The 25362-nt window shown below is 42.9% G+C and overlaps 1 protein-coding gene and 1 long non-coding RNA gene across 2 annotated transcripts in view; both read left to right on the top strand.

The window, feature by feature from the left end:
- LOC135210529 (uncharacterized) overlaps positions 1-11584 on the top strand; it is a 45945-nt gene extending 34361 nt beyond the window's left edge. The window contains exon 3 of the long non-coding RNA XR_010313529.1: positions 11460-11584. This is a non-coding gene — a long non-coding RNA (uncharacterized LOC135210529). The remainder of the gene's footprint in view (positions 1-11459) is intronic.
- A 654-nt stretch (positions 11585-12238) lies between these two features.
- LOC135209960 (phosphatidylinositol 4,5-bisphosphate 5-phosphatase A-like) overlaps positions 12239-25362 on the top strand; it is a 77192-nt gene continuing 64068 nt past the window's right edge. Inside the window, 3 exon segments of the mRNA XM_064242686.1 lie at positions 12239-12253; positions 12515-12631; positions 12826-13001. Coding sequence (XP_064098756.1) covers positions 12239-12253; positions 12515-12631; positions 12826-13001 — 308 coding nt within the window.

Raw genomic sequence — 25362 nt, 5'->3', positions numbered from 1 at the left:
ACTACACAACTTCCTTTTGATGTGAACTGGCTTGAAGTATATTACCTTTAACGTTTAACTTAAAATTAGACTATGCACTCTACCAAAAAGGATCAAAGCTAAAGATATTCCAAAGCAAATTGTAATTCAAGAAAAGATTAAGCTGATACACTGAATAATCAGCAGTGGAGTACATAAATCTGTAGTATAAAGGTAAATAGGTTCAAAGAATTTACAATTACCAGACAGTAAGACAGCAACAAGGCACTGACAGCATACACAGCCTGTGAAGGAAAACAATGACTAATGTAAATACATAGCTATTAGTTGCATTTATTTGCAGCAGTTTAGATTCAAATTTTGTGGTAGCGACACTGGCATTCTGTGTTGATGACACCAGTCTCGCCCCCTAGCTAGAAGGTTAGGAATGACTCAACAGACAATACATATTCTGTTTCTGTGACTTCTGGTGATAACATTGAATGTCGGCAGCAGTTGTTAATTTTTTGCTGGTTATTTACTGGACTTTGATATCCAAACTGAAAGTCGAGTAGCTTCAGCTAAGAGCTTCAGGATGAGATTTTTCTTGTTTTGTTTCTTCTTAGTGGAGTTGGTAGTACTTGCTTTGGTAGTCCACATATTTTTTCGAACAATACGGAAGATTAGTGGCCCCTGCACAAGTGTGTCACTAATAGTATAGCAGTCCACATTTTCAAGGCGATAACTTTCTTGGTACCTGAATCATCTGAAGGTTTACTTGACAGTTGCTGTTCTCACCTTCATGTCAGTGGTTAAAACTTCTTCTCACAGCACTTTGCAGTACAGAATTGAGCTTTGTAGAACCAAGCTAGATGAGAGGCTTACCTGGACCCCTCACGAGCTCATGGCACCACTTCCCATTGCCAACCCCTGATGCCTGGCACTTTTGTCTGAGCGCTAGTCATTACCCTTTTTCATTTTTATGCTCGACGGCCATCTCTGTACATTTAGCATAAACTTAAAGTGCCCAGATTATTACGGCTATAGAAATTTTTAAGCCTCTAATAACTTTTCAGATTTTCCTCAAAGTACAGTTCTACATGCAGGTATCATTGAGTCCACGCTAGTGTTATCTACTACATACTTTCAAAAATTGTGATTTGGTCCTACACGATATACAAACCTGCGGTTCTTCACAATGGGAAGACTCACTGATTGGTGGGTGGAATCTGAATGATCTCCAGTGAACCAAACTGGAGTTCAACTTACCTGAGATTTCCTTCCTGGTTATAAGAGTGAGGAAGGGAATCCCACCACTGACTTCTGATTGGAGTTTAAGAACTGTAAGATTATCGTCAGTCTTCTGGGTTTTCTTATAAGGGAAGGTTGTGTCACCCTTAAGAGAAAGCGAAGGACCACTATGGGTTTGTCTTATGTCAAGGTCCCCCTATTTCGTGGGTTCTAACTATTCATGGGGGGTGTGGTACGCATCCCCCGCGAATACGGGGGACCACTGTATACCACTGCAGAGGGCTGTCTGAGGTATCTTGCCATCTAGGGTGGTTTGCTTGGCGAGAAAAGCCTCCAGCTCACAAGAGATGATGGATAACCTCCAGCTGTAAAGACATTGGACAACACTGCCTGGTGGTACTGTTTGACGTGTGGTTGGCACAGCAGGTTCTGCCACGGGGAATCTCTCGGTGCCTTGGAGCGGAGAGCGAGAAAAATAGAAATAAATAAATAAAATAAAGTAAATTAAGTAAATAAAAAATAAATACATAAATAAATAAATAAATAAATAAATAAATAAATAAATAATCAAATAAATAAATAAATAAAAAATAAAAAAATAAATGAATAAAACTAGATAAATAAAAATAAATCAATAACTAAAATAATGGGATACCAAACGGCCTGAGGTCATTTGGGTGCCACCAAAGAATCATCCTTAGATTCAGAGTGATCAGTGCCCTGCCGATAACTGCTCGAATCAGGCAGAACATGGGAAAGGTGTAAACTTTGAGGTTGTCCCACGCGTGTTGGAACGCATCCTTTGCAGTGGCCTATGGGTCAGGAAACAATAGAGCTAATGGTCTCTAAGCTTCCTGTTAAATCAGGTGGCGAACGAGTCCCTGACTGGATGCCCCCATAGGCTGAACCCCCTTTCTTGCCACATCTTGGTGAAGGGACCACTAGGTTCCTACCACCTGATCCTGGCAGCTGAGCTTGTCTGCCATTACATTCCTCTTGCCTGGAATGTACCTGGCTGACAGCTCTACCGAGTGTGCTACTGGCCACTTGTGCCCTTGCATTGTCAACTGATGAAGCTCGAGGGAGGCGAGTACCCCTTGCTTGTTGACATATGCCACTACTGTGGTATTGTCATTCATCAAAACCACAGTGTCCCATCACACGTTCCAAAACTCATGGAGGGTCAGGAGGCTGCCTTGAGTTCCAGGACGTTAATGTGAAGGTGCTTGTAGTGAAGGTCCCCACACCCCTGCAGTCAGGAACTCCTCCAGGTGTGCGCCCCACCCCACCCCTAGCTTGATGCATCTGAGAACAGAAGCATGTCCGGGGGGAAGAGGAAAAGTCCACTCCTATTACAAGGTTCCTGTCGTCAAGCCACCAGTCCAAGTCTTCTCTCACCTCCTGACGAGAAAAGACTGAGGGTTGCGGGACTGTGACCAGTATTCCCTCAGTCTCCAGTAAAGAGACCAAAGGTGAAGCTGCCCATGAGGGACCAGCTTCTCCAAGGATGACCGGTAACCTATCACGACCTGCCAAAGCCAAGCAGGCTGTTCCTGTCGAGACACAAAATGTCGTGCTGCTTCTCTGAACCTGCTGATACGAGAGTCTGAGGGGAAGACTCTTGCTGCTACTGTGTCTATCAGCATGCCTAAGTACAATGTCTTCTGTTTGGGCTTGAGGTCAGACTTCTCAGGATTTATCAGGATCCCCAGATCCTGGCAAAACTTGAGGAGTCAATCTCTGTCCTGTAGCACCAGCCAATCGTTGAGATACCTCAATAGACGTATCCCATGTGAATGTGTCCAAGTGGAGACCAGGTTGAACACTCATGAACATTTGGGGAGTGGTCAAGAGCCCGAATCAGTGCCATGAATTATTAGACCATCTCTCTGAGGATGAAGCAAAGTATACTGTCAGGAGGACTTGTGGATGGGTATTTGGAAATACCGGTACTTCAAGTCCACCGTAAGCATGAGGTTGTTATTCCTGATAGAGACAAGCGCTGATCGTGTTGTCTCCATCTTGGATCCAGTCTGGTGAAAGAATTGGTTCGGGAGATGGGTCTCTGACCATCTCCATCCCCTCAAAAGCCTTCTCTACTACTAGAAAGACCTGGTTGTAGAACCCTGGAGACAAGCCCAACACGACTTCTTCAGCATTCTTCCTCAGCATCATCTTCACTTCTACTAGTGCCTGGTGCATCACAGACCCAATTACATACAATGGTAGGCGGACCGGGTGGTTGGTGAGAGGTCATGTAGCGAGTGTGCACAGGCGAAAGAGGAGGAATCAGACTGGGAATTCGGGAAATTAGGTGTTAAGGGGATTCAGTGGGGTGGGTCGTCTAGTGTGCGGATGAGTGAGTGGGTGAAAGTGAATAGTATGAGCCGAGTGCCAGTGAACAAATGGTTCTTGGAGATTGGCAGTTAGTGTTGGTTGAGTATGGAAGAGAGTGGAAGAAGGTAAAGAAAGAGAATGAAAAGGAAAAGCGAGGACTGCATGATAGAGGGGTTGGCGTTAGGGTGAAAATGTTGGATAAGGCATGTAATACAGATGATTTTGAGGGAAGGAATGATACTTATAGTGTGTGTGGGTTTGAATTGTCAGGGTCTAGTGAGATTTCAGCAGGAAGGGAATCGAGTAGTAAGGACATGGTTGCAGTATGAATGAGTCTCTTTGGGAGTTTGGCACGAGTGTAATGAGGTGAGTGATTTGGTGGCAGAGTTACGAGAGATATGTGGGCAAGAGTTAGAAGGGGTTGAAGAGATAGTGAATGGGATTTTGGAGGACAGTAGCGAGGGAGATAATGTAACTCTGGAAGAAAGTGGTTTGGAAGAAGCAAATGGCGATGCGACTGAGAGTGTATGAGGGGCCTCAAACGAGATTGTTGCAAAAGGCAATTTAGTGTGGAGAGAGAGAGAGAGAGAGAGAGAGAGAGAGAGAGAGAGAGAGAGAGAGAGAGAGAGAGAGAGAGAGGGGGGGGGGTTGTCGCTGTTAAGATCGTGTAGTGTGTTTGTGTTTTTGTTTTTTTCTGAAAAAAGAGAGAGAGAGAGAGAGAGAGAGAGAGAGAGAGAGAGAGAGAGAGAGAGAGAGAGGGTGTTTGTAATTGTTGGATAGATAGTTAGCGATTGAATTGCTTGTTGTGGAGTTCTTGTTGTCTGCTGGTGCAGTTGCCATGTCAATCGGAGAGTCAGTTTATGAGCAGAGTTGTCGGGAGTCAGTCAATAAACGTAGTCAGTGGAGTCAGTATTGAAGGCATTGATGGTCAGTTATATTGTGTGTTTTTTAATTGTTGTTTGAAATATTGTTGGTATTGTATGTTTAAGAGTTGTTGTGCCTGTATTGTTGAAGTTGTTGTGCTTGTGTGTTGGAAGTTAAGCTGGTGAGTTTCTTCTGTTGTGTTGTAGGTGAGTTGTTGGAGTTGTGGTTCCTTGGTGTTGTAGGTGGTTGTATTGGCTTGTCATAGTATTGTTTGTTTATGTTGTTAGTGATTGTTTGTGCAGTGGTCTTTTGTTGGGTTGTTTTTGTGTTGTGTTACGACAGCCGTATAAAGCAGACAGCACAGCTCCTCACTCTGAGTGTGTCAAGTGTGTTGTGAGTAAAAGTGGTTTTTAGAGAGTTCATTGGTTTTTGGCTTGTGATCCTGCCACACTGAAAACCTAGTCCCTGGGGGAAGAGTCTTGGCTCCCACTTCCGAAGAAGTGGGAGAGCCAGCCAGAGAGCCAACTGCTTCCTTCCCAGAAGTAGGATGCAGACCCTCAGAAGTCTTGAGGCAAGACTTTTTTGGAGGCGGAGAAGCTACCTTTCCCGTCTTAGGCCATGAAGCCTTTGAAGGGCCAGGTAAGGAGGTGGCAGATGACAAAGATCAAGATAACGACACCCTCTTCAATCTCTTCTTCTTCACCTTCCTTTTGACAGCTTCAGTAGGAAAGTTGTCAGAGGTCCCCAAAGGGGTGGCAGACAACTCAGCAGGTCCAGGAGCTGGGACAGGAGCAGGTACAGGAGAAGAGGAGGTACTACAGCTGGAACAGCAGGCAGGGTTACCTCTGTCACCACCAGAGGAGTCAGAGGAGCAGTAACCCTTGGAACAGGTAGTGGTGCCACCCCAAATCCAGGAGGGAGAGCCACTGCAGTCACAGGAGCTGGGACTTGGTATGTCAGCATATGGGGCCTAGTCCCTATCATCATGGTTGGGGACACATTGGTTGGGTGGTGTGACCATGCTAGGTAAGGAGGAGCATAGTAGCTGGGGAACGTCACCGTATTAGTGGTGGAGGTGAGGACTGCACGAGTCATGCTGTTGGCACCTCTATTCAGGTGTGCCAGCAACTCTTGACTGAAGAGTGCCAACCAGTTCCAGTGATGTCCACACTTGACCTAAGCCTGACACCTCACCTGCGGAATCTAAAAAAGTCGGGTTAATAGGTGGTGTCCCCCATCGCTCCAAAGAAAGTGTACCTTTGAAACAAGGGGAGGGCCCTAAAGGAGCATTCCCCAGGTCTGCAACCACAGCCCTCCACCTCCCCTTCCCTCTTCGTCGACTCATCGGAAAGGGAAGAAGAAGAAGAAGTTCCCCCGAAGTGACACAAAAAAAAGTATGGGACGGTGCCAAGAGAGAGGTGGAAGAGGAGAGGTTAGCTAGCACAGGCGTGGTGGGAGGCATATTACCTCCTGCCACCGATTTAGTCTTCCTAATATATTTCCTCCTTGCAGCAAACTTCCCCCACTGCGGCACAGACCAGCAGAGGGCATGAGGATCAATTTCTACCAAGGCGCAGATCTTGCCACACCTTCTTACCCATATACCTCTGGGGAAGTGCCGGCTGAGGGGCAGAGGACAACAGCTGTTGCAATTCATGGGTTTGCATTGCATCTAATTTTCACAAACATACTATCACAGCAATACATCACGCAAGAAAAAGGAAAATCCCACTGGGGTTGAAAAAGAAATCGGCAATAACAGTCGGGTAGAAAGCGGTGAAGAATAAGTCTATCAACATTGACAGCCAAAAGCAAATTGGAATGTTCAAGTCTGGTCAGAGGGACTACCAACAACTGGACCTTTAGTTAACCACCGAACCAGGCTATGCCTTAAGTAATTCCTTTCGTAAAAGGAGACCAACAAACGGGCCTAAAGGAACACGACGCCGACAGGAAAAAAAACACGCAAGACCCAGGATTACGGGACGAGGACAAACATCAAGGACCCGACCGTTGTCAAGGGTTTGTATCATCATTTAGGAATATTCAGTTCTCTTAAATCTTCGGACACATATTGCTCAATAATGCCACACCTGGCAACTCTAGAAAGGGGGCAGAACTTCGAAATCATCGTGTTTGTTATTTTATAGATTTCCAGTAACTTTAACCCATAAAGATTCAGTAGAAGTCCTATGATCATTTACTATACTTGAATGTAGTAACAGGCTCTATATTATTTGTTAATGTTTGTTAGGTAACATCAGTTCAGAGTAAAATATCAATAGTTCTTCTTTAAAACCTACTGTGAAACCTTACTTTTAAGTGATTTTGACAATAAAATGACAAAAATTCAGGCGTAAATGGAAACGGATCTTAAATAATGGAGAGAAAATATTGTAAAATTTCGGCAATACCAGTGGAAATCGTGCGGAACAATAAAGTAATGAATACAATATTATGATGAGAGAGAGAGAGAGAGAGAGAGAGAGAGAGAGAGAGAGCATATGTCTACGTATCTATAGAGTACTTATTCATTAAATGTTTATATAGAGTGGACCCCGGTATTCACGTTTCATTCTCGGCATTCATGGACTCGCTTATTCATGGATTTCTCTATGGACCATATCTACCATTATTCATGGGAAATTTGCATATTTTTGGTATTTTTGTATTAGAAATATCCACAAATTCCTGTTTTCTTTTTAAATTTCATAATAAAATACACTTTTTGTGGTAAAACTAATAAAAAACCACAGGTTTAAACATTTTCAGTGGGTTTTTCTTTAGTTTCAACTAATAAAATAGGCAGTTTTTAAGTGTTTTAAATATGGGTTTCAACTATTCACAGATTCTAGCTATTTGCGGGGGGTCTGGTATGCATCCCCGCGAATACAGGGGAATACGTACTGTACTTTGAGAGATTGGGTGATGATATTTTTTCAAATATGTTTCAGAAGTGGAGAGAGAGAGAAGGAGAGAGAGAAGAGAGAGAGAGAAGAGAGAGAGAGAGAGAGGAGAGATAGAGAGAGAGAAGGACGAGAGAGAGAGAGAGTAGAGAAGGAGAGGAGAGAGAGGAAAATCTGCTAGTGTGAAAGAATAGGCCTATTTATAATTATACTAATTTCATTATATTTCTTTCGGTAGATTGAAGTGATGATACATATTTTTAAAGTATGTTTTAGAAGTGGTGGGAAAAAGAGAGAGAGAGAGGGGGAATTATAGTATTGGTGATGGACATGTGATGTACCTGGGAAAACAGGGTGATTTGGCAGCCAAAATTGTGATGATGCACTATTCTAGATAAAATTTGAAAGTACCATAGTAGTATCCAATTTAAGTTAATTCCCTAAGAAATTTTTTTTCATACCCTACTCTTCATTTCATTTGACAGTTGCCATAACATTCAAAAATTGTAAAAAGACATGGAAAACTTCAACCACAGGCTTCAGTCATTTTTGCGCTCGTTGATATACGTACTAGTCTGTACTTTTGAAATCGGTTTCATTCACGAAACAACTCAATATCTATTACACATGCAATTAAAGTTTTATATCATGCAAAAAATGCTGATATGTTGGGAGATCTTTCAGCCTCGTGGCAAATTAACGCAGGCATGTAGGCTAACTATGAACTGCTTGTAATGGAAGCATAGCCAGAAAATCTTTGAGCTGACAGGTTACTTTAACATTGATAAAGATTTCTTTTTAATGACTTTAGCTTTATAAACCGCAACAAGCAATCGATCCATGTCAACATCAAAGTAATCAAAAGTGTGAAAGCCATTATGTAAGCCAGTGCTCAGCTGCTCGAAGTTTTCGGGCTCCTCTTAACATCATAGAAAACGCTCTTGGGGATTCAACTAGATTTGCTCAACCTACTTTAGCCATCGCAACATTGACGGCCATTAACGTCAACTAACTTTAAACCCTTTGGAATGTAAACATAAATGTGTAGAAACTAAAATAATTACAATCACCACTTATGATAATGCAACAATATTCCCATTCAGGAAGGAAAAAGAGTATAAATTGTATTTTTCCTAACTATACAAACCTGAAGTCCTTACAATAACTGCCCACCTCATGCCACCCCTAAGCCTGTCACCTGGACCGGACCGGTAGTTTAACTACCGAACTGCCTTGTTTAAAGATTTCAATGGCCATGTCCAGTCTATGCCTTAAGTAATTTGTATTGTAAAGGACCTCAGGTTTGTATAGTTAGAAATAAAATTTACTACTTTCAAAAATTTGTGATTTTTCTTGCCGTTAGTACCATGCTCCCTGAACTTGCTCGTTTGTGGGTGGATCCTACAGGATCCTCGTCCACCTTGTCTTTTCTGGTAACCCTCGCTTCAAGAGATCTACTGAGGTTGTCTGATTTTCACCAGACTGACTCCAGACTGTACGGAGGAAGATCAATCGGGAGGTATATCTATATAAATTGCAGAGACCATTGCAAGTCATATTAGTGAATCTTCTCTTGTCGTCTTCGAGGCCTGGTGATCGACTTTCTGAAGCTAGTTTCTCGACCCCTATGCCTCCTCTGCGAGACATCCGTGTCCCTTTTGCAATTACGTACACCTTTATGAAATATTGAACTATGAAGTTTGGTAGCATCCCTATCATATTTTCCTTTAAAGTTCCTGACAAGCCCAAGCTTGGAAAAGGAGATAATTTACTTGTCTTCCCTGGGATTTTAGTCAAGGACAGGTACTGGCACAAGACCTGGATCCTTCCTTTCTCCCTTAAGAGTTTTACAGACATCCGTGTCTTCCAGGGACACCAGCTTCACTGGATCTCATGGCTAGTCTGGCACCCTGCTTTTCTGGCACCAACAACAGCCCAGCATTAGCTTTTGCTATGACACCGGCTCTTGCTCTGAGCACCCAATAGCGCTCACTAGCTCTGAGGAGAATAGCTTTTCCATTCTGTCTGAATGTTCAGGTTTGAAAGCCATCTAGGAACTACGTATATTGTTTAGCAAAATCTAGTCTCTTCTTCTGATTAGAATTCCTGATGACAACTACAGCCTGGTGCCAGCTCATCCCTGGGAGCCTAAAGCACTCTCCAGCACTGAGGAGGAATAGAGTGCTCTCTGCTTGGCTGGATAGTCTGGTATTTTCCTAGATAACTAGAATCCTAGACCAGTTTGGCCTTTACCCTAATGGACTTTATCAGCTGAGACACTCAGATTTAGGAGAAGCATTTGCCTCCTCTTAGCAAAAGCTTAGACGTTAGAACAGTCTCTACCTCATTAGCTTTCAAGCACTATATATCTCTAACATTCATTTGACATTCAACCTACAGGTAGTATGATCGTTCTTTGTTTCTCGTGATTTTGAGAGAGTTTTTAAGTGTTTAAAATTTTGGCAGTACTACCTTGCAAATTTTAGTTACTGGCATGGTATCATGGAAGGGAGCATAAGATTCTCTCCTATTGTCCGGACCTTCACCTTGTAGTGAAATTTTAAAGTTTAGGGAGCCGGGAGAGGGTACAATGTACCCAGAGCGCCAGACACTTTTAGTGGATGGGTTGTGGTTTTACTTCAGTGTAGGTGACAACATGATCTGGTTGTTTTTATCTGGTACTGTGCCCAGGGCAAGGGCTCTTGAAAGTTTGCTAGCTATTGGATATTTTTTGTGGCTGCATAACTTTCACTGATGCTTGGTAGCATTCGGAGTACTCCTCTGCTACAAAGCTCCCCCTTAAGTAGAGGCAGCCCTCAGCTTTACTGCCTTGCCACTACAGGTTAAGTTGAGCACCAACCAGAGGCAGTTTCTACTGCAGGTTTTCTTGAGTAACAAGGAACGACAAGCATTGTTTTTCAGTGCTAGCAACTTTCTATTTCTAATTCATTACATGACTTGATGCTTTAGAGTAGAATAGTCCATTATCCCATCTCCTGACAATGTGGGAATCAGCTGTATTATTTACATGGAAAGTTACTTATACGAAAATGAAATTTTTATAATCATAAAATAAAATTTTATGTATATGTACTTACCAAGTGATTACATGATCGAAGCCCTCCCTCCTCCCCTCTGATGGACATGAACATAAACGTAATGAATATGCATTGTCTGTTGAGTCGTTCCTAACCCTCTCACTAGGGGGCGAGATATGTTTCACCTACACAGATCACAGAAATTTGGTGTCGCTACCACGAAATTTAAATCCAAACTGCTGTGAATAAATGAAACTAATAGCTATGTATTTACTTGGTAAGTATATATAAAACTTTATTTAATTATAAAAGTCAGGTAGGTAAGTATATGTAAAACTATTTTATTATAAAAAGTCATATTTCTGGTTGCTAAAACTGCAGGTCTTGCTTGCTTGGTAGACACATGCCGAATGACTCTTCACTATTAGAGCTACTACTGTTTATGGATGATGCTTACCTAGCTAGCTGTTGAGTATTTTTGTTTTTTGGCATGTGTACATAAGCTGCTGACTGCAGGTTTAGACAAGAACAAATTGACAGGTTTGTTTTAGAACAACTGGAAATTCTGGTCTTCTGTTTGCATTCCAGATGACTCAAGGAGGCTATTTTGAGATGACAGTCTGCCTTTCAGGTGTTTGAGAAAGCCAGTTACCCAACAATATACGTACTAGGTCTCTTTTTTGCATAGATACAGAGCACATTAAAATTCCTTAGGCTTACTAATTTATTACCTGTATAGTAATTACTTTCTTGTGGCCCTTTTATGCCTTAGAAATGGGAACATTCTTTTTATATTCAAGTGACTTTGGTCTTCACGACTTTCACAAATCTCAAAATCTTTCAGTAAATATTATTCATCATTATTCTAAGTCATAAAATACTATTCAAATAATATAATTTTTGTATGTCATTTTTTTTTTTTGTGGAAAAAAGTCCATTGTGATATGTAACCTGTCATGTGCTACAGCTTGTTTTTTTATGGCAGTTGTATTTTTTTTTTTTACAGTAATAAAGATTCTTTTGCTTAGTTATGGCACTGTTGCAGTACTGCTGATTGTGATAGTATAATGTGGTTCAGTTATAATTTATGTTGTTAATTTTGCAGCATATTTTGTATCACGTGGAATGTGCAAACTGGTTGGCCAGAGCAAGGCCTCCACAACCTCCTTGGCATTCCCAATGATCCTGTGATAAAGAGAACCACGGATGATCTTCTGCCAGATATATATAATTGGGTAAGTTGACTAATTTTTTTAATGAAATTATGTAGTGCCTTGTATTTTATTATTATTGTGTAAACTAATATAGTTGCAGTGTTTTTATCAATCTTTTTGAGCTAGTGTTTTTTTCCTTTTGAAGCACAGTAGAGTGTATTTAAATCTTGATTTTTTTTATAATTACTTTATTAATAATAATCTTGAAAGTCATCTTTATTTATTAGGTGCTTTTGTTATTGCTCATAAAAAGGTCCTTCTTAAGAAAACCGAATTATCATTGTAATATTTTTATTGCTTTATTCCGGCAACTACACGTGAAAGGTAACAGCCAACTCCTCTCACTATGGAAGTCGTAGTGTGAGCCTGCACAATTTTTATCATACATTTGGCAAGTGCTTGTTTGCATTAAGATATGTATCTTTAATTTCAAGCAATCATGCTAAAAAATGGTTGATCATTGTTTTGTGCAAAAGACATTAAGAATCTTCTATTCAATCTTGGTGCTTATGGAGGTGTAGCCCCAAATTGTATAGATTCTATTTATCCAAATTACTGTAATCATGTTCATATTAACTTGTGAAGTTCTCCAGTCCTAATTATTGTCAAACTATTTCACTATGTAGTGTCTAGTGATCCTTAAGAGTAATCATTAGCCACTCCACACCCCATGGTATTATCTATGGTATTATCCTTTTCTGTCTACTCACATATCTATGTCTACCTCTTTATCTATCTGTCTGTGGATCTGAACCTCTAACACCTGAATATATTCTTATTGAATATTAATCACACTTTATTATCAGTTATTAGTACAATTTACTTTTGCTTCTGCAGGTTGCAAGAAGTTAAATCACAGCCACAAAATGTAGTCATGGACACCCTTTTTGAAGAACCTTGGACGAGTGCTTTGCGGGAAACCATTGGGCCTCCATGATTATGTGAGGTTGTTGGAGAACGCTTACAGGGTATTGTAACAAATGTTTTTATAAAACGACAACATCTCCATCATGTTCGAGACATCCACACTACAGTTACGAGAACAGGGTTTGGAGGGCTCTGGGTATGTTTATGTCTGAATTTTATATTAGCCTTTAAAGTATTTACTTTTGTAGGAAAATATTGTGATTGATCTTGGTGTTACAGACAGTGTAGGAAAGAAATGGCATAATATATATCAGCTTTCTTCCAAGATTGTGATAGCTTAATATTTTGCCATAGGGAATTTCCTAATATATTCTCTTTTTTTTCATTCAGGGAAACAAAGGTGCAGCTTCTGTTAGATTTTCTATATATGGCTGCTCTGTTTGTGTGGTCAATTGCCACCTGGCAGCTCATGATTCTGGCTACAAAGAACGAATAGAAAACTTCAACACAATAATTGATTACACAAGATTCCCAATTCCAGAGACGAGTAATATCCTTTTTCATGAGTAAGTCCTTGCAAAACAGTTTTGATTACAGTAAAATACCTCTCCAGGACAGGGATAGGTACAATAGTATGATTTCTGGGCTCAGTTCGTGTCGCTGCGCGAAATATCCTTTAATCCATTATTTCTAAGGTAAATGTACTAACAACATACCAGAGAATAAATAAATAAAGAAAAGGTCAGTACAACTGACTCGCTCACCCTCCTCCAAGAGGGTGTCGGTATGAACACTATGGCGAGTGAGACCACTACCACGAACCGCTTGTTTGCCAATAGAAATCTCCCACTACAAAAATCCCCACAAGAGGGGAGCCGACCCACAGAGTGGGCAGCAACTACTACTACTACATCCCATGCTGCCGACTGCTGCGCCTCTGGTGGCTATCCTTTTCAGTTAGCGCACAGCGTATACACGTGCCCTTTTTTGCTCTGTGTTTTTGTGCCCTTTTTTACTGGATTTTATTCGTCATGGAGCGTACAGCCATTGCAGCAGCTAAGTTAAGTACTCAGTGTTTATTGCTATTTGGTTTTTCCGTCCTTGAGTCCAGTATTTGCCGTTTTTTAGGTATAAATACGAGCTCTAGGTCGGAAGCATGGCAGCATGGTTTCTGCCTCGTGGCGGTTCGTTCTTGGTCTCCCATACCCAGAACCTTCCCTTACTTTATTACCGCTATTATTAGTTATCCTATTTATATTAAGGGTACAGCCTACGCGGTTATGTCATGCAGCATGTCCTTTCACCTTACGTAGGCATCTTCCATCCAGACCCTAGCCACGGCTCTTAGTATCGGCCCCGGCTAGCTTTGAGTGGTAGACTTTCTTTCGGGTTAGTCGTACACTCCTGGATTTTTTCTCCTACTATTTTGTTTTTCTTTCTTTACAAGTGATTTGTTTATTTATGTATTATGTTTACGTTAGTGTAGGCGTCTGCTTCACCTAGCCTAGGTTATGGCCCATGGGTCCCATGTGCTACCGCTCTTCAGTTCGGTTGCTTCCCTATAGCATCTCTCTGATCAGTCGGTTGTGTATACTAGGCTTTATTGTTTCATTGTATCTTTGTTACCGCTCTCCGTGGTCACTACGTGATCCACGGAGCAGCCAGACGCCTGTCCAGTCATCTTTCCCTCCTCCCGCTCTTCCATAGAGTCGGGGGGAGGGTTTTAGTTCTGCCCACGCTCGCTCCGCATACCCGGGCCTGCCTCCCTCTCCCCCCAGGCGGAGGGAGTAGGGGGACGGGACAGACCCAGACTGGACTCGACCTCTCCAGCTTCTCGGTACGGCCGGATGGCTAGGGGGGGGGACTGTGCCTTTCCCCCTCCGTCGCTACTCCGTCGCTCCGTTGCTAGCGCGAGTCTGTTTGCCCTCTCGCCCTTTCCCACCTTACTGGGGCTCCTTTTCTACCGGAGCTCCGGCATCCACGTGGAAAGGTGCTAGTTCACCCCGTGGGGTGGACTGCGGCATACAGTTGGTCTCGACTAACCACTCCGTCGCGCTGAGATCGCGACACACTCCGCCACGCACGGACTTAGTCCGGTACGTTCGATATCTATAGGTTTAAGAATTAGTTTCTAATTTAAACTAATTTAAGTTTATCTTAAGCTACCTTAACCTTCCCCCCCATTGCATGCTCACACCGGATCTCTCCGGAGTTATAGCCTATTCAGGCAATAAGGGAGGGGTTATGCCCAAAATTTTTTCGCACTCCGGCATGCAACGGGAGTTCTTTTAACCTTTAGCCTGTAAGTGATTCTTTAGGATGCTCATGTATCTTTTCCACTTTTACAGACCACCAACCAACTGTGAGCATCCGGGATGCCAACGCATGCTCCAGGACCCCTGTGGGCATGAAGTTCTGCCGGTCCCATGCTCCATGCGCGACTCCGCACGGGAACCTTCAAGTCTGGTTTCACGAGACCTGTACGATTTGCTATGATCTGGTGAGCCAGCTCTTAGACTGGGGTAAGTATTTCCAACTCCGTTAGCCAATCCCTACAAGGTTATAGTTCTTAAGTTTAATCTAACCTCTTATCGTAAACTTAAGCTTGTTTTATATGGGATCTCGCATCCTCTATAGTTTAAGTTCACCTTATACTTAAGTTTTAATTTTAAGTTTAATCTTAAAACTAACAAATACCCTCTCTTCCAGGCTCCGGCTGTTAGAGACACCGCACTGGCAACCCTGCGGGCCTGGGTCGGCGGTTTTGGGCAAGAACGCCGCCAAGGTCAGCCCTACATACTCGAGAAGAGGTTGGCGGTCCTGATCTTCCCCGGGCGGCAAGTCAACGGGCCTATTCGTCGACCCAGCAGAGGCGGCCCCGACTATCGCTCTAATTCAGCAGCAGCTCGCCGCCTCGTTGACGGATCCAGGCCAGGACATCTCGTCGGAAGTCGCGACACTGGATTTAAACATTGAGCCGATGGTAGGTGTGGACGACCTGTTGGTCGAGGTGAGTACGTTGGACGCTCAAGGGCTTCCCTTGGGCGCCACTGGATCTTCTACCCCTGCAAATTCTCCTCCTTCCTTCCAAGGCTTTACAGGTACTGAGCTTTACAGGTACTGAGCTTTACACTTCTCCTGATGCTTCTGTTAGACCTAAGGTCAAAGGTCAAACGGCGGTTAAAACCTTGAGTAAGACGTCGTCGTCGTCAAAAAGACGTCGTCGGCGTCTACATCTCGCAAGTCTCCGGCTACGACCCCGGAGCAGAGAGGTCTAGAGCGTCTGGGTCCGGCTCCAAATCCTCAAGGAGTAGATCCTCCAAGGAGAGATCACACACTCCAGCGGAGTCAACCGTTTCCCCACTTTTCCTCTGGTTCTGTTCAGAGTTACCTCCACCTCCGCAGCAGCTCCGGCTTTGGATCCCAATGCTGGCCTGTTGCAACACATGGGGGATCTGGTGGGGTCTCTCAAGAACAGTATGGAACAGATGTTCTCTCGGTTGTCTGATAGGATCAACTCCCAGGACAATATTATCGCCGGACTAGCCACCGCTCCGCTAGCTACTCCCCCACCTTTCGGCGCTAGGGGTAGCTCAGTTGCCACCATATGACTCTCTGCCTCCGTTCAGTATGAACAATCCTTGGAGAGTGGCGTCTTACGCCCCCTTCCAAGACGGGCTTATTTCTAATCCCGGTAGTGCGGAACTCGAAGGATTGAAGACTTCGAGTTCTTCCCGGAAGATCTCCAGCCGCCGTTCATCGGCTACGCCAGCTTACCGCCGCTGCCATGACGCGAGATGATAAGGTTCCGAAAGAGACAGTCCTCTATTCACGTGACCAGGCTCAAAGAGAATGGCTCAGGTGCTTAGAGGACATGGACTGTTCAAATACGAAAATACAACCGTTTAAGAGTCCATTTACAATCTTCACAATGGAAGAGGGTACTCCGCTTCCTTTCCTTACAAAAAGATTGCTACGTTTACTATTCCCCAGCGGCCCAAAAGGGGGACTCGTTACCGCAGCTAAAGGAAGCGGACCCCTAAACATCCTCCTTTTTTCTTTACTACTTCCCTCTACCGGAAGATTTGTGGGAAGACCTGCCCAACACTTTTTTCTGCGGGCAAACTCAAACCAGACTGTGCTATGGAGCAGTTTGGTGAGAAGCTGCCTAGACTCCCAGATAGCCTCATTCAGGCAGAATTTGATGCCAAGTCTAGGCTGGCCAGGTCTATCAACACCATGGCCATGACTGAGGTGGCTACCATTTCTTATGGTTCTGAGCCACTGTTCAAGCTAATCACCAAGTCACTGACTCAAACGGTGCAGTCTGACATGTTCGAGTTCGCCACAGCTAGAACAAACTGTCGGAAGCATGTCCTCCAAGAAGCAACTATTCGGCTTATGAACAAATAAGTTTGCTTTCATCAAACCTCTGGGGGAGCAGACCTCTTCCCAGATGCAATGGTAAAGGAGGTCCAGGCAGAGGCTACGAGACTAAACCAAAGCCTTAAGGATCGCTGGGGTCTCACAGCAAAGAGACGCCAGGATCAAGCTGTCAGGGGTAAGGCTCAAAAGAAACCCAACGTTTCCAGCCTTACCAGAAGAAAAAAAGCAACGTTTTGCCCAGCCTGTTTCGGCGGTTTTTCCGTTTGGTTGCAGGCAGCCCAACCTCTACCTCCAAGGCCCAATCCACAGCCTATTTATGTGATTTCCCCCCAGCCTCAACCTTCCACCTCTTACGCGGTCTGCCCCCAGCCTTCAACCAAGTGTTCGAGGCCAGGCGTTTCAGAAATATGATCGCTCGGGAAAGGGAGGCAGAGGTAAGCGATCCTTTCGTCAGAGAGGATCGGGAGGATCCCTCAACATAGAGGAAAACACTTCAGGGGGGGCGGGGAGGCCGTGGAGGCTACCAACATCAATGAGGACTTTCAGATAGGAGGGAGGCTGTTTCTCTTCCGTCACCGGTGGGGATTCAGCAAATGGGCACAAAGCATTGTGTCGAAAGGCCTGGGTTGGAGTTGGCTGGCGAATCCGCCTCCATCCAGACCTTTCCGTCAACTTCCATCCAAGGAATTGACAGAGTATTGCGGAGGACCTCCTTCAGAACAGGAGCAATAGCGAGAGTCAACAGATTAAACGTTTCAAGGGCGCTTGTTCAGCGTTTCCAAAGAAGGCTCACAAAAAAGAAGGGTAATCTTAGACTTGTCCCGCTTAAACTTGGCCATTCGCTGCGACAAGTTCAAGATGCTCACCATCTCGCAGTGCGGACCTTACTTCCCCGTGGGGCCGTCACCACCTCTATCGATCTTACAGACGCGTACTATCATATCCCTATTGCAAGACACTTCCGCCCGTACCTGGGCTTCAAGATAGGAGATCAGGCATTCTCCTTCAAGGTAGTTCCCTTCGGTCTCAACGTAGCACCCAGGGTGTTCACGAAGTTGGCGAAGTAGTAGTCCAACAACTAAGATCGCAAGGGATTATGGTAGTAGCGTATCTCGACGATTGGCTAATTTGGGCTCCAACAGTCGAGGAATGTCACAAAGCAACACTGAAAGCAATCCGGTTCCTGGAATATCTAGGCTTCAAGATAAACAGGACCAATCAAGACTCACTCCGGAGTCAAACTTTCAGTGGCTGGGCATTCAATGGAATCTATCCTCCCATACTCTGTCGATTCCATCAGCCAAGAGGAAGGAAATAGCGAAGTCAGTAAAGCAATTTCTAAGTCATAAACTTGCTTCAAGGAGAACCCAGGAAAGGATTCTGGGTTCACTCCAGTTTGCATCAGTGACAAACATCTTGATGAAAGCCAAACTGAAAGACCTAACCAGAATCTGGCGCTCACGAGCAAATGTCATGGTCCAGGGACAAATTATCCTCAGTCCCTCAGATTCTACGGAATCGTCTACGCCTTGGGCAAAGTCAAGAACTTATCAATATCAGTACCCCTTCAGTTTCCTCCTCCGGGGATTACCATCCACACAGACGCTTCGTTAAGCGGTTGGGGAGGATATTCTCAGTTCAAGAAGGTTCAAGGAACTTGGTCACCTCAGTTCCGTCAGTTCCACATAAACGTACTGGAAGCAATGGCCGTGCTCTTGACTCTAAAAAAGGTTACTGTCCGCCAAGAACTCCCACATAAAGCTAGTCTTAGACAGCGCAGTGGTAGTCCATTGTATAAACAGGGGAGGCTCCAATCACGTCATCTAAATCATGTCATGGTAGCCATCTTCTCCTGGCGGACAAGTTCAGTTGGCACCTCTCCTCCACCCATATAGCTGGAGTGAGAAACGTCATAGCAGATGCTCTATCCGATCAGTTCCTCTGGAATCGGAATGGTCACTGGACAACAGTTCGTTCCAGTGGATTCTTCAGAGAGTTCCAGGTCTACAGGTGGATCTCTTCGCATCCCAAGCGAACCACAAAACTCCATGTATGTGGCCCCCAACCTGGACCCTCTGGCCTATGCCACGGACGCCCTGGCCCTAGGACTGGAACAAACTGGGAGAAGATTTATGTCTTCCCTCCAGTGAATCTTCTCCTGAAGGTGCTGAACAAACTCAGGACGTTCAAGGGTCAAGTGGCTCTAGTAGCCCCAGACTGGCCGAAGAGCAATTGGTACCCTCTAATTCTGGAACTGGGTCCTTCGTCCTCTTCGAATTCCCAATCCCAGGCTCTCCCAGTCAGTACAAACGAAGACTGTGTTCGCTTCCTCAGGAATTCTCAAAACCCTAACTTTATGGATTTCATGAAGTTTGCAGCTAAAAGAGATGCGAATATTGATCCTCAAAATATTCTCTTCTTGGAATCTGATAAAAGAGATTCAACTTTGAGACAGTATGATGCTGCAGTCAAAAGTTAGCAACCTTCCTGAGAGAATCAGATATTAGAATCATGACAATCAATTCAGCTATATCCTTTTTCAGATCTTTATTTGAAAAAGGCTTAGCAGCTAGCACTATTACGACAAACAAGTCAGCCTTGAAAAAGATTTTTCAATTTGGGTTCAACATAGACTTGACAGACTCTTACTTCTCGTCTATTCCAAGGCTTGTGCTAGACTTAGACCTTCTGTAAGGCCTACGTCAGTATCATGGTTCTTAAATGATGTTCTAAAGCTGGCTTCAGAAACAGATAATAACACATGTTCATTTATAATGCTCTTAAGAAAAAACTCTATTTTTATTAAGCTTGGCTTCAGGAGCTAGAATTTCAGAACTGTCGGCATTATCCAGGGGGATCCGGATGCTGTTGAATTTCTTCCCACAGGGGAAGTTCTACTTTCTCCGGAACGTAGTTTTATAGCAAAGAATGAAGATCCTTTGATGAGGTGGGAACCATGGAGGTTGTACCCCTTCCACAAGATATTTCTCTTTGCCCAGTAACGACCTACGAGCCTTTCTGTCCAGGACCTCCTCATCCTCATTGGGTCCTCTCTTTAAGAGAGAAAAAGGTGTACGTTATCTATTAAAGGCATCAGGCAGCAGATCCTGTACTTTATTAAGCAAGCCAATCTGACTCCTTCCCTAAAGCACATGATGTCAGGGCAGTAGCCACCTCAATTAATATTTCCAACATATGAATTTCGATGATTTGAAAAAATATACTGGATGGAAATCGCCGACAGTATTTAAGCGTCATTACTTAAAGTCCTTGGAAGCTCTGAAATTTTCAGCAGTTGCGGCGGGTAACATAGTTTCCCCCGACTCTGCTTAATCTTTAGTAGAAGATCCAGTCCTCCTTTCTACCTATCTCACCCAACAGTTCGTCTATACCTGCCATGTTCATCTACGTTTACCTTGAGTCTTAGCTGCTCTTATGATGGTATAGTGGGTGCCCCTTATTTTTTTTGCTAGGGTCACTCACAATTGATTGTATATAATGATCTCTTTGATGTGATCCCCTTATTTTTATGCTAGGGGACACATCGTATGTACAATGGTTACGGGTTTTGTATCTTAAGTCATATACATTCCCTTTTTTATGTTATTATTGAAGTTTGTTCTATTCAAATTACTGTTATAATTGCTTTGAGTTCTTTGTACATAATATCTATACACAGATACTGATTTCAACATATTTTCCATGTAAGCCCTGTAAATATGTTACATTTAAGTTAAATTTAAGAAATATTATTAGCATTAAGTTAAAATTAAGTAATATTTCTAATTTTGTATCATTGTGTATATGTATATCTATTAGCAATTATATTTCTTTATTTTATGTTTTCTTTTATTTGAGACCCTTTTTTGTCTATTTGATTTTATTTTACAATCTTGTGCTATTTCTCTGGTACGATTTCGCGCAGCGACACGAACTGAGCCCAGAAAAGGGATTTTGACGTAAGGAAAAATCTATTTCTGGGCGATTGGTTCGTGTCGCCAGCGAAATCCCGCCCTGCCCATCCCATCGCTCAAGATTGTCTGCTAACTTCAGGATGGCCACCAGAGGCGCAGCAGTCGGCAGCATGGGATGGAGTAGTAGTAGTTGCTGCCCACTCTGTGGGTCGGCTCCCCTCTTGTGGGGATTTTGTAGTGGGAGATTTCTATTGGCAAGCGGTTCGTGGTAGTGGTCTCACTCGCCATAGTGTTCATACCGACACCCTCTTGGAGGGTGAGCGAGTCAGTTGTACTGACCTTTTCTTTATTTTATTTATTCTCTGGTATGTGTTAGTACATTTACCTTAGAAATAATGGATTAAAGGATATTTCGCTGGCGACACGAACCAATCGCCCAGAATAGATTTTTCCTTACGTCAAAATCCCTTTTGTAATTTATTTGAGTTATTTGGCTTTGCAGCTTCACTTTTGAATTAGAGTACAGTATTTACACATATGTTCCTGAGGTTTGTATTCAGTCCAAGATTTAACAGAATTAAGTACATTAAACTCATCAGCGTATTAGGAGGTAATGTGAAAAAAAAATTTTTTTTTTGGAACAGTTTAAACTGTACCAAGGGACTCATTTATGGTTCAAGTTTTTGTATACAGTAATTGTGCTGGTAACTCTAGTTTTGCTTTTTCTTAGGAGCCATTTCTTGTTAGAACAATATCTTGATATTTTATAAAAAAAAAACTTCTTATTTTTTATTTTATTTTATTTATTTATTTATTTTTTTTTTTTGTCTAGCACGTCATTCTATTCGCTGGGGTGGTTTTTGTAGTGTGGGGTTCTGGGTTGCATCCTGCCTCCTTAGGAGTCCATCAATTTTCTCACTGTGTGCTGTTTCCAGGAGCACACTTCTGCATGAGTCCTGGAGCTACTTTGGCATCTAGTTTTTCCAGTTCCTTTTCAGGGTTCTTTGGATCGTGCCTAGTATTCGTATGATTATGGGTACAATTTCAACTGGCATATCATATATCCTTATTTCTATTTTCAGCTCTTGATACTTATCAATCTTTTCTCTCTCTTTCTCTTCTACTATGGTGTCCCATGGTGCGCATTGTGACACAATAAGTGATACTTCTTGATTTTGTCAATCAATGTCACTTCTGGTCTATTGCTACATATCACCTTATCTGTTCTGATACCATAGTTCCCAGAGGATGTTTGCTTGATCGTTTTCTATCACTCCTTCAGGTTGGTGTTTGCACCTATTATTACTGCAAAGTAGCTGGTGTTTCTTGCACAGACTCCAGTGAAGTGCTTTTGCTGCTGAATTGTGCCTCTTTTTGTACTGGCTGTGCAATTCCCGGACATTTGCTTGCTGTGTGGTTTACGGTCTCGTTTTTCATATTACACTTCCTACATATGGGTGAGATGTTATTCCCATCTATCATTCTTTGGACATATCTGGTTCTTAGGGCCTGGTCTTATGCCGCAGTTAGCATTCCTTCTGTTTCCTTCTTGAGTTCTCCCCTCTGTAGCCATTGCCATGTTTCATCGCTGGCCGGTTTTTTAGTCTGTCTCATGTACTGTCCATGCATTGGCTTCTTGTGCCATTCCACTGTTCTGTTTGTCATTCTCCTTTCTCTGCATATTTCTGGGCCTTCACTTACTTTTATCAGTCTCTCTTCCCATGCACTCCTTAGCCACTTGTCTTCACTGGTTTTCAGATATTTTCCCAGTGCTCTGCTCTCGACGTTGACACAGTTCTCTATGCTGCCATCTCCCTATATCCTTTCATGTTATGTGCAGCCTGTCTGTAATTGCTCTTTTGTATAGTGCTTTGTGTATTGTTGTGTGTGTTGTGCCCTTTTTAAAATAGAGTGTTCGAGTGTATGTTCTCTTACCTGCTTCTTTCTTCTTGATGATTTGTTCTGCAGTCTGGTTCTGTTTGACTTTATGGTTCTTCTTAATGTTAGTTCTGGATTAGTAATATTATAGTCTTTAGTCTCTCAGGAGAAGTTTGAATGAGACGAATGGCAGAGTTTCTTTCTTTATTGTTGCAAAGAATACAAGTTACAACTACAAAGTTTATAAAGTGAGAATTTGGTTTGGATCACCTGCATAGTGCTTGCATCTTTACTGTGGAAATTCAGCCATCTTAGGTTCAACCCATTAAGGTGATGTAGGTTCTAGTTCTCCGCCCAACTGGATTCTGGATTTGTGGAGTGGTCTTTCCCTTATCTTTCCCCATCCCCTTTTAGGTGGGGATAACATGTTAATTCCTCCTCTTCCAGGCAGAGTCAATAATTTAACATATTAATACCTCCTCCTGGAGGTGGAGCTTCAGTATCGATAGAAGCTGCGTAAGTCTGGTGCGAGGTCACAGGTCAAAGATTTTATGACGGTCTTAAGATTTTAATTGCAACGGTGTTATGGTCCAATGTCCTGTGACTAAGGTTTTGTTATGTCTAGGCTTGTTGATCAAATTCTGACTTGCACACACAGCTCAATTCTCTCTCTCTCTTTCTCTTTCTCGTTACGTTGGTTATTCTCTCTCCTTCTCTTTATCTTTCTCATTATTTCCACTGTACTTTGATTATTCTCTTTCCTTTGTTTTTATGCTACCCTATCCACTATTATTTCTTTTAGCTATCATTACATGTTTCCTAGTTTTCTGGTCTATGCTGAGGAGTTCAGCCTTCGTCCACTCCATGACTCCTGCCCTGTATCTGATTACTGGTACTGCCCATGTGTTTATGGCTTTCATCATATTTCCGGCGTTGAGTTTTGACTTGAGTATCGCCTCAAGTCTCTGCCTATATTCTTTCGTGATTTTGTCCTTCATCGCTTGATGTTTTATATCCTCGCCTATACTCCCAGGAATTTGTATCATGTTCTCATCTATGTGTTTGATGCTATTATCATATGGTAGTTTTATCCATTGAGTTCATGTTACTTTGCCTTTTTGTATGTTGACAAAGCACATTTTTTTTTACAATTCTTACAGTCAGGATTAGGGTATCTATATCCTTGATGCTCTTACCATACAGCTTGGTGTCGTCCATGAATATCAGATGGTTAATTCTGTTATTGTTATTATTGTTATTGTTGTTATTATTATTATTTTTTTTTTTTTTCTATCACAGTCTTCCAATTCAACTGGGTGGTATTTATAGTGTGGGGTTCCGGGTTTGCATCCTGCCTCCTTAGGAATCCATCACTTTTCTTACTATGGTGCACCGGTTTTCTAGGATCACACACTTCTGCATGAGTCCTGGAGCTACTTCAGCCTCTAGTTTTTCTAGATTCCTTTTCAGGGATCTTGGGATCGTGCCTAGTGCTCCTATGATTATGGGTACGATTTCCACTGGCATATCCCATATCCTTCTTATTTCTATTTTCAGATCTTGATACTTATCCATTTTTTCCCTCTCTTTCTCTTCAACTCTGGTGTCCCATGGTATTGCGACGTCAATGAGTGATACTTTCTTCTTGACTTTGTCAATCAACGTCACATCTGGTCTATTTGCACGTATCACCCTATCTGTTCTGATACCATAGTCCCAGAGGATCTTTGCCTGATTGTTTTCTATCACTCCTTCAGGTTGGTGCTCGTACCACTTATTACTGCAAGGTAGCTGATGTTTCCTGCACAGGCTCCAGTGGAGGGCTTTTGCCACTGAATCATGCCTCTTTTTGTACTGGTTCTGTGCAAGTGCCGGGCATTCTCTTGCTATGTGGTTTATGGTTTCATTTTTTGTATTGCACTTCCTACATATGGGAGAGATGTTATTTCCATCTTTCGTTCTTTGGACATATCTGGTTCTTAGGGCCTGATCTTGTGCCGCTGTTATCATTCCTTCAGTTTCCTTCTTTAGCTCTCCCCTCTGAAGCCATTGCCATGTGTCATCGCTGGCTAGTTCTTTAGTCTGTCTCATGTATTGTCCGTGCATTGGCTTGTTGTGCCAGTCCTCTGTTCTGTTTGTTATTCTCCTGTCTGTATATTTCTGGGTCTTCGTCTACTTTTATTAGTCCTTCTTCCCATGCACTCTTTAGCCACTCGTCTTCACTGGTTTTCATATATTGCCCCAGTGCTCTGTTCTCGATGTTGATGCAGTCCTCTATACTTAGTAGTCCTCTCCCTCCCTCCTTTCGTGTTATGTATAGTCTGTCCGTATTTGCTCTTGGGTGTAGTGCTTTGTGTATTGTCATATGTTTCCTGGTTTTCTGATCTATGCTGCGGAGTTCTGCCTTCGTTCATTCCACTATTCCTACGCTGTATCTGAGTATCTGATTACTGGCACTGCCCATGTGTTTTATGGCTTTTATCATATTTTCCGGCGTTGAGTTTTGACTTGAGTATCGCCTTGAGTCTGCTTATATTCTTTCCTGATCGTGTCCTTTATCTCTTGGTGTTTTATATCCCCTCCTTCCATTATTCCCAGGTACTATTTGTATCCAGTCTCATCTATGTGTTTGATGTTGCTCCCATCTGGTAGCTTTATCCCTTCAGTTCTCGTTACTTTGCCTTTTTGTATGTTGACTAAGGTGCATTTTTCTATTCCAAACTCCATCCTGATGTCCTCAGATACAATT

The sequence above is a fragment of the Macrobrachium nipponense genome, chromosome 39, assembly GCF_015104395.2.
Source record: "Macrobrachium nipponense isolate FS-2020 chromosome 39, ASM1510439v2, whole genome shotgun sequence".
NCBI classification, from domain to species: Eukaryota; Metazoa; Arthropoda; class Malacostraca; order Decapoda; family Palaemonidae; genus Macrobrachium; species Macrobrachium nipponense.
Note: the sequence above shows the minus strand (reverse complement) of the source record. Positions and strands in the feature narration are given on the sequence as shown.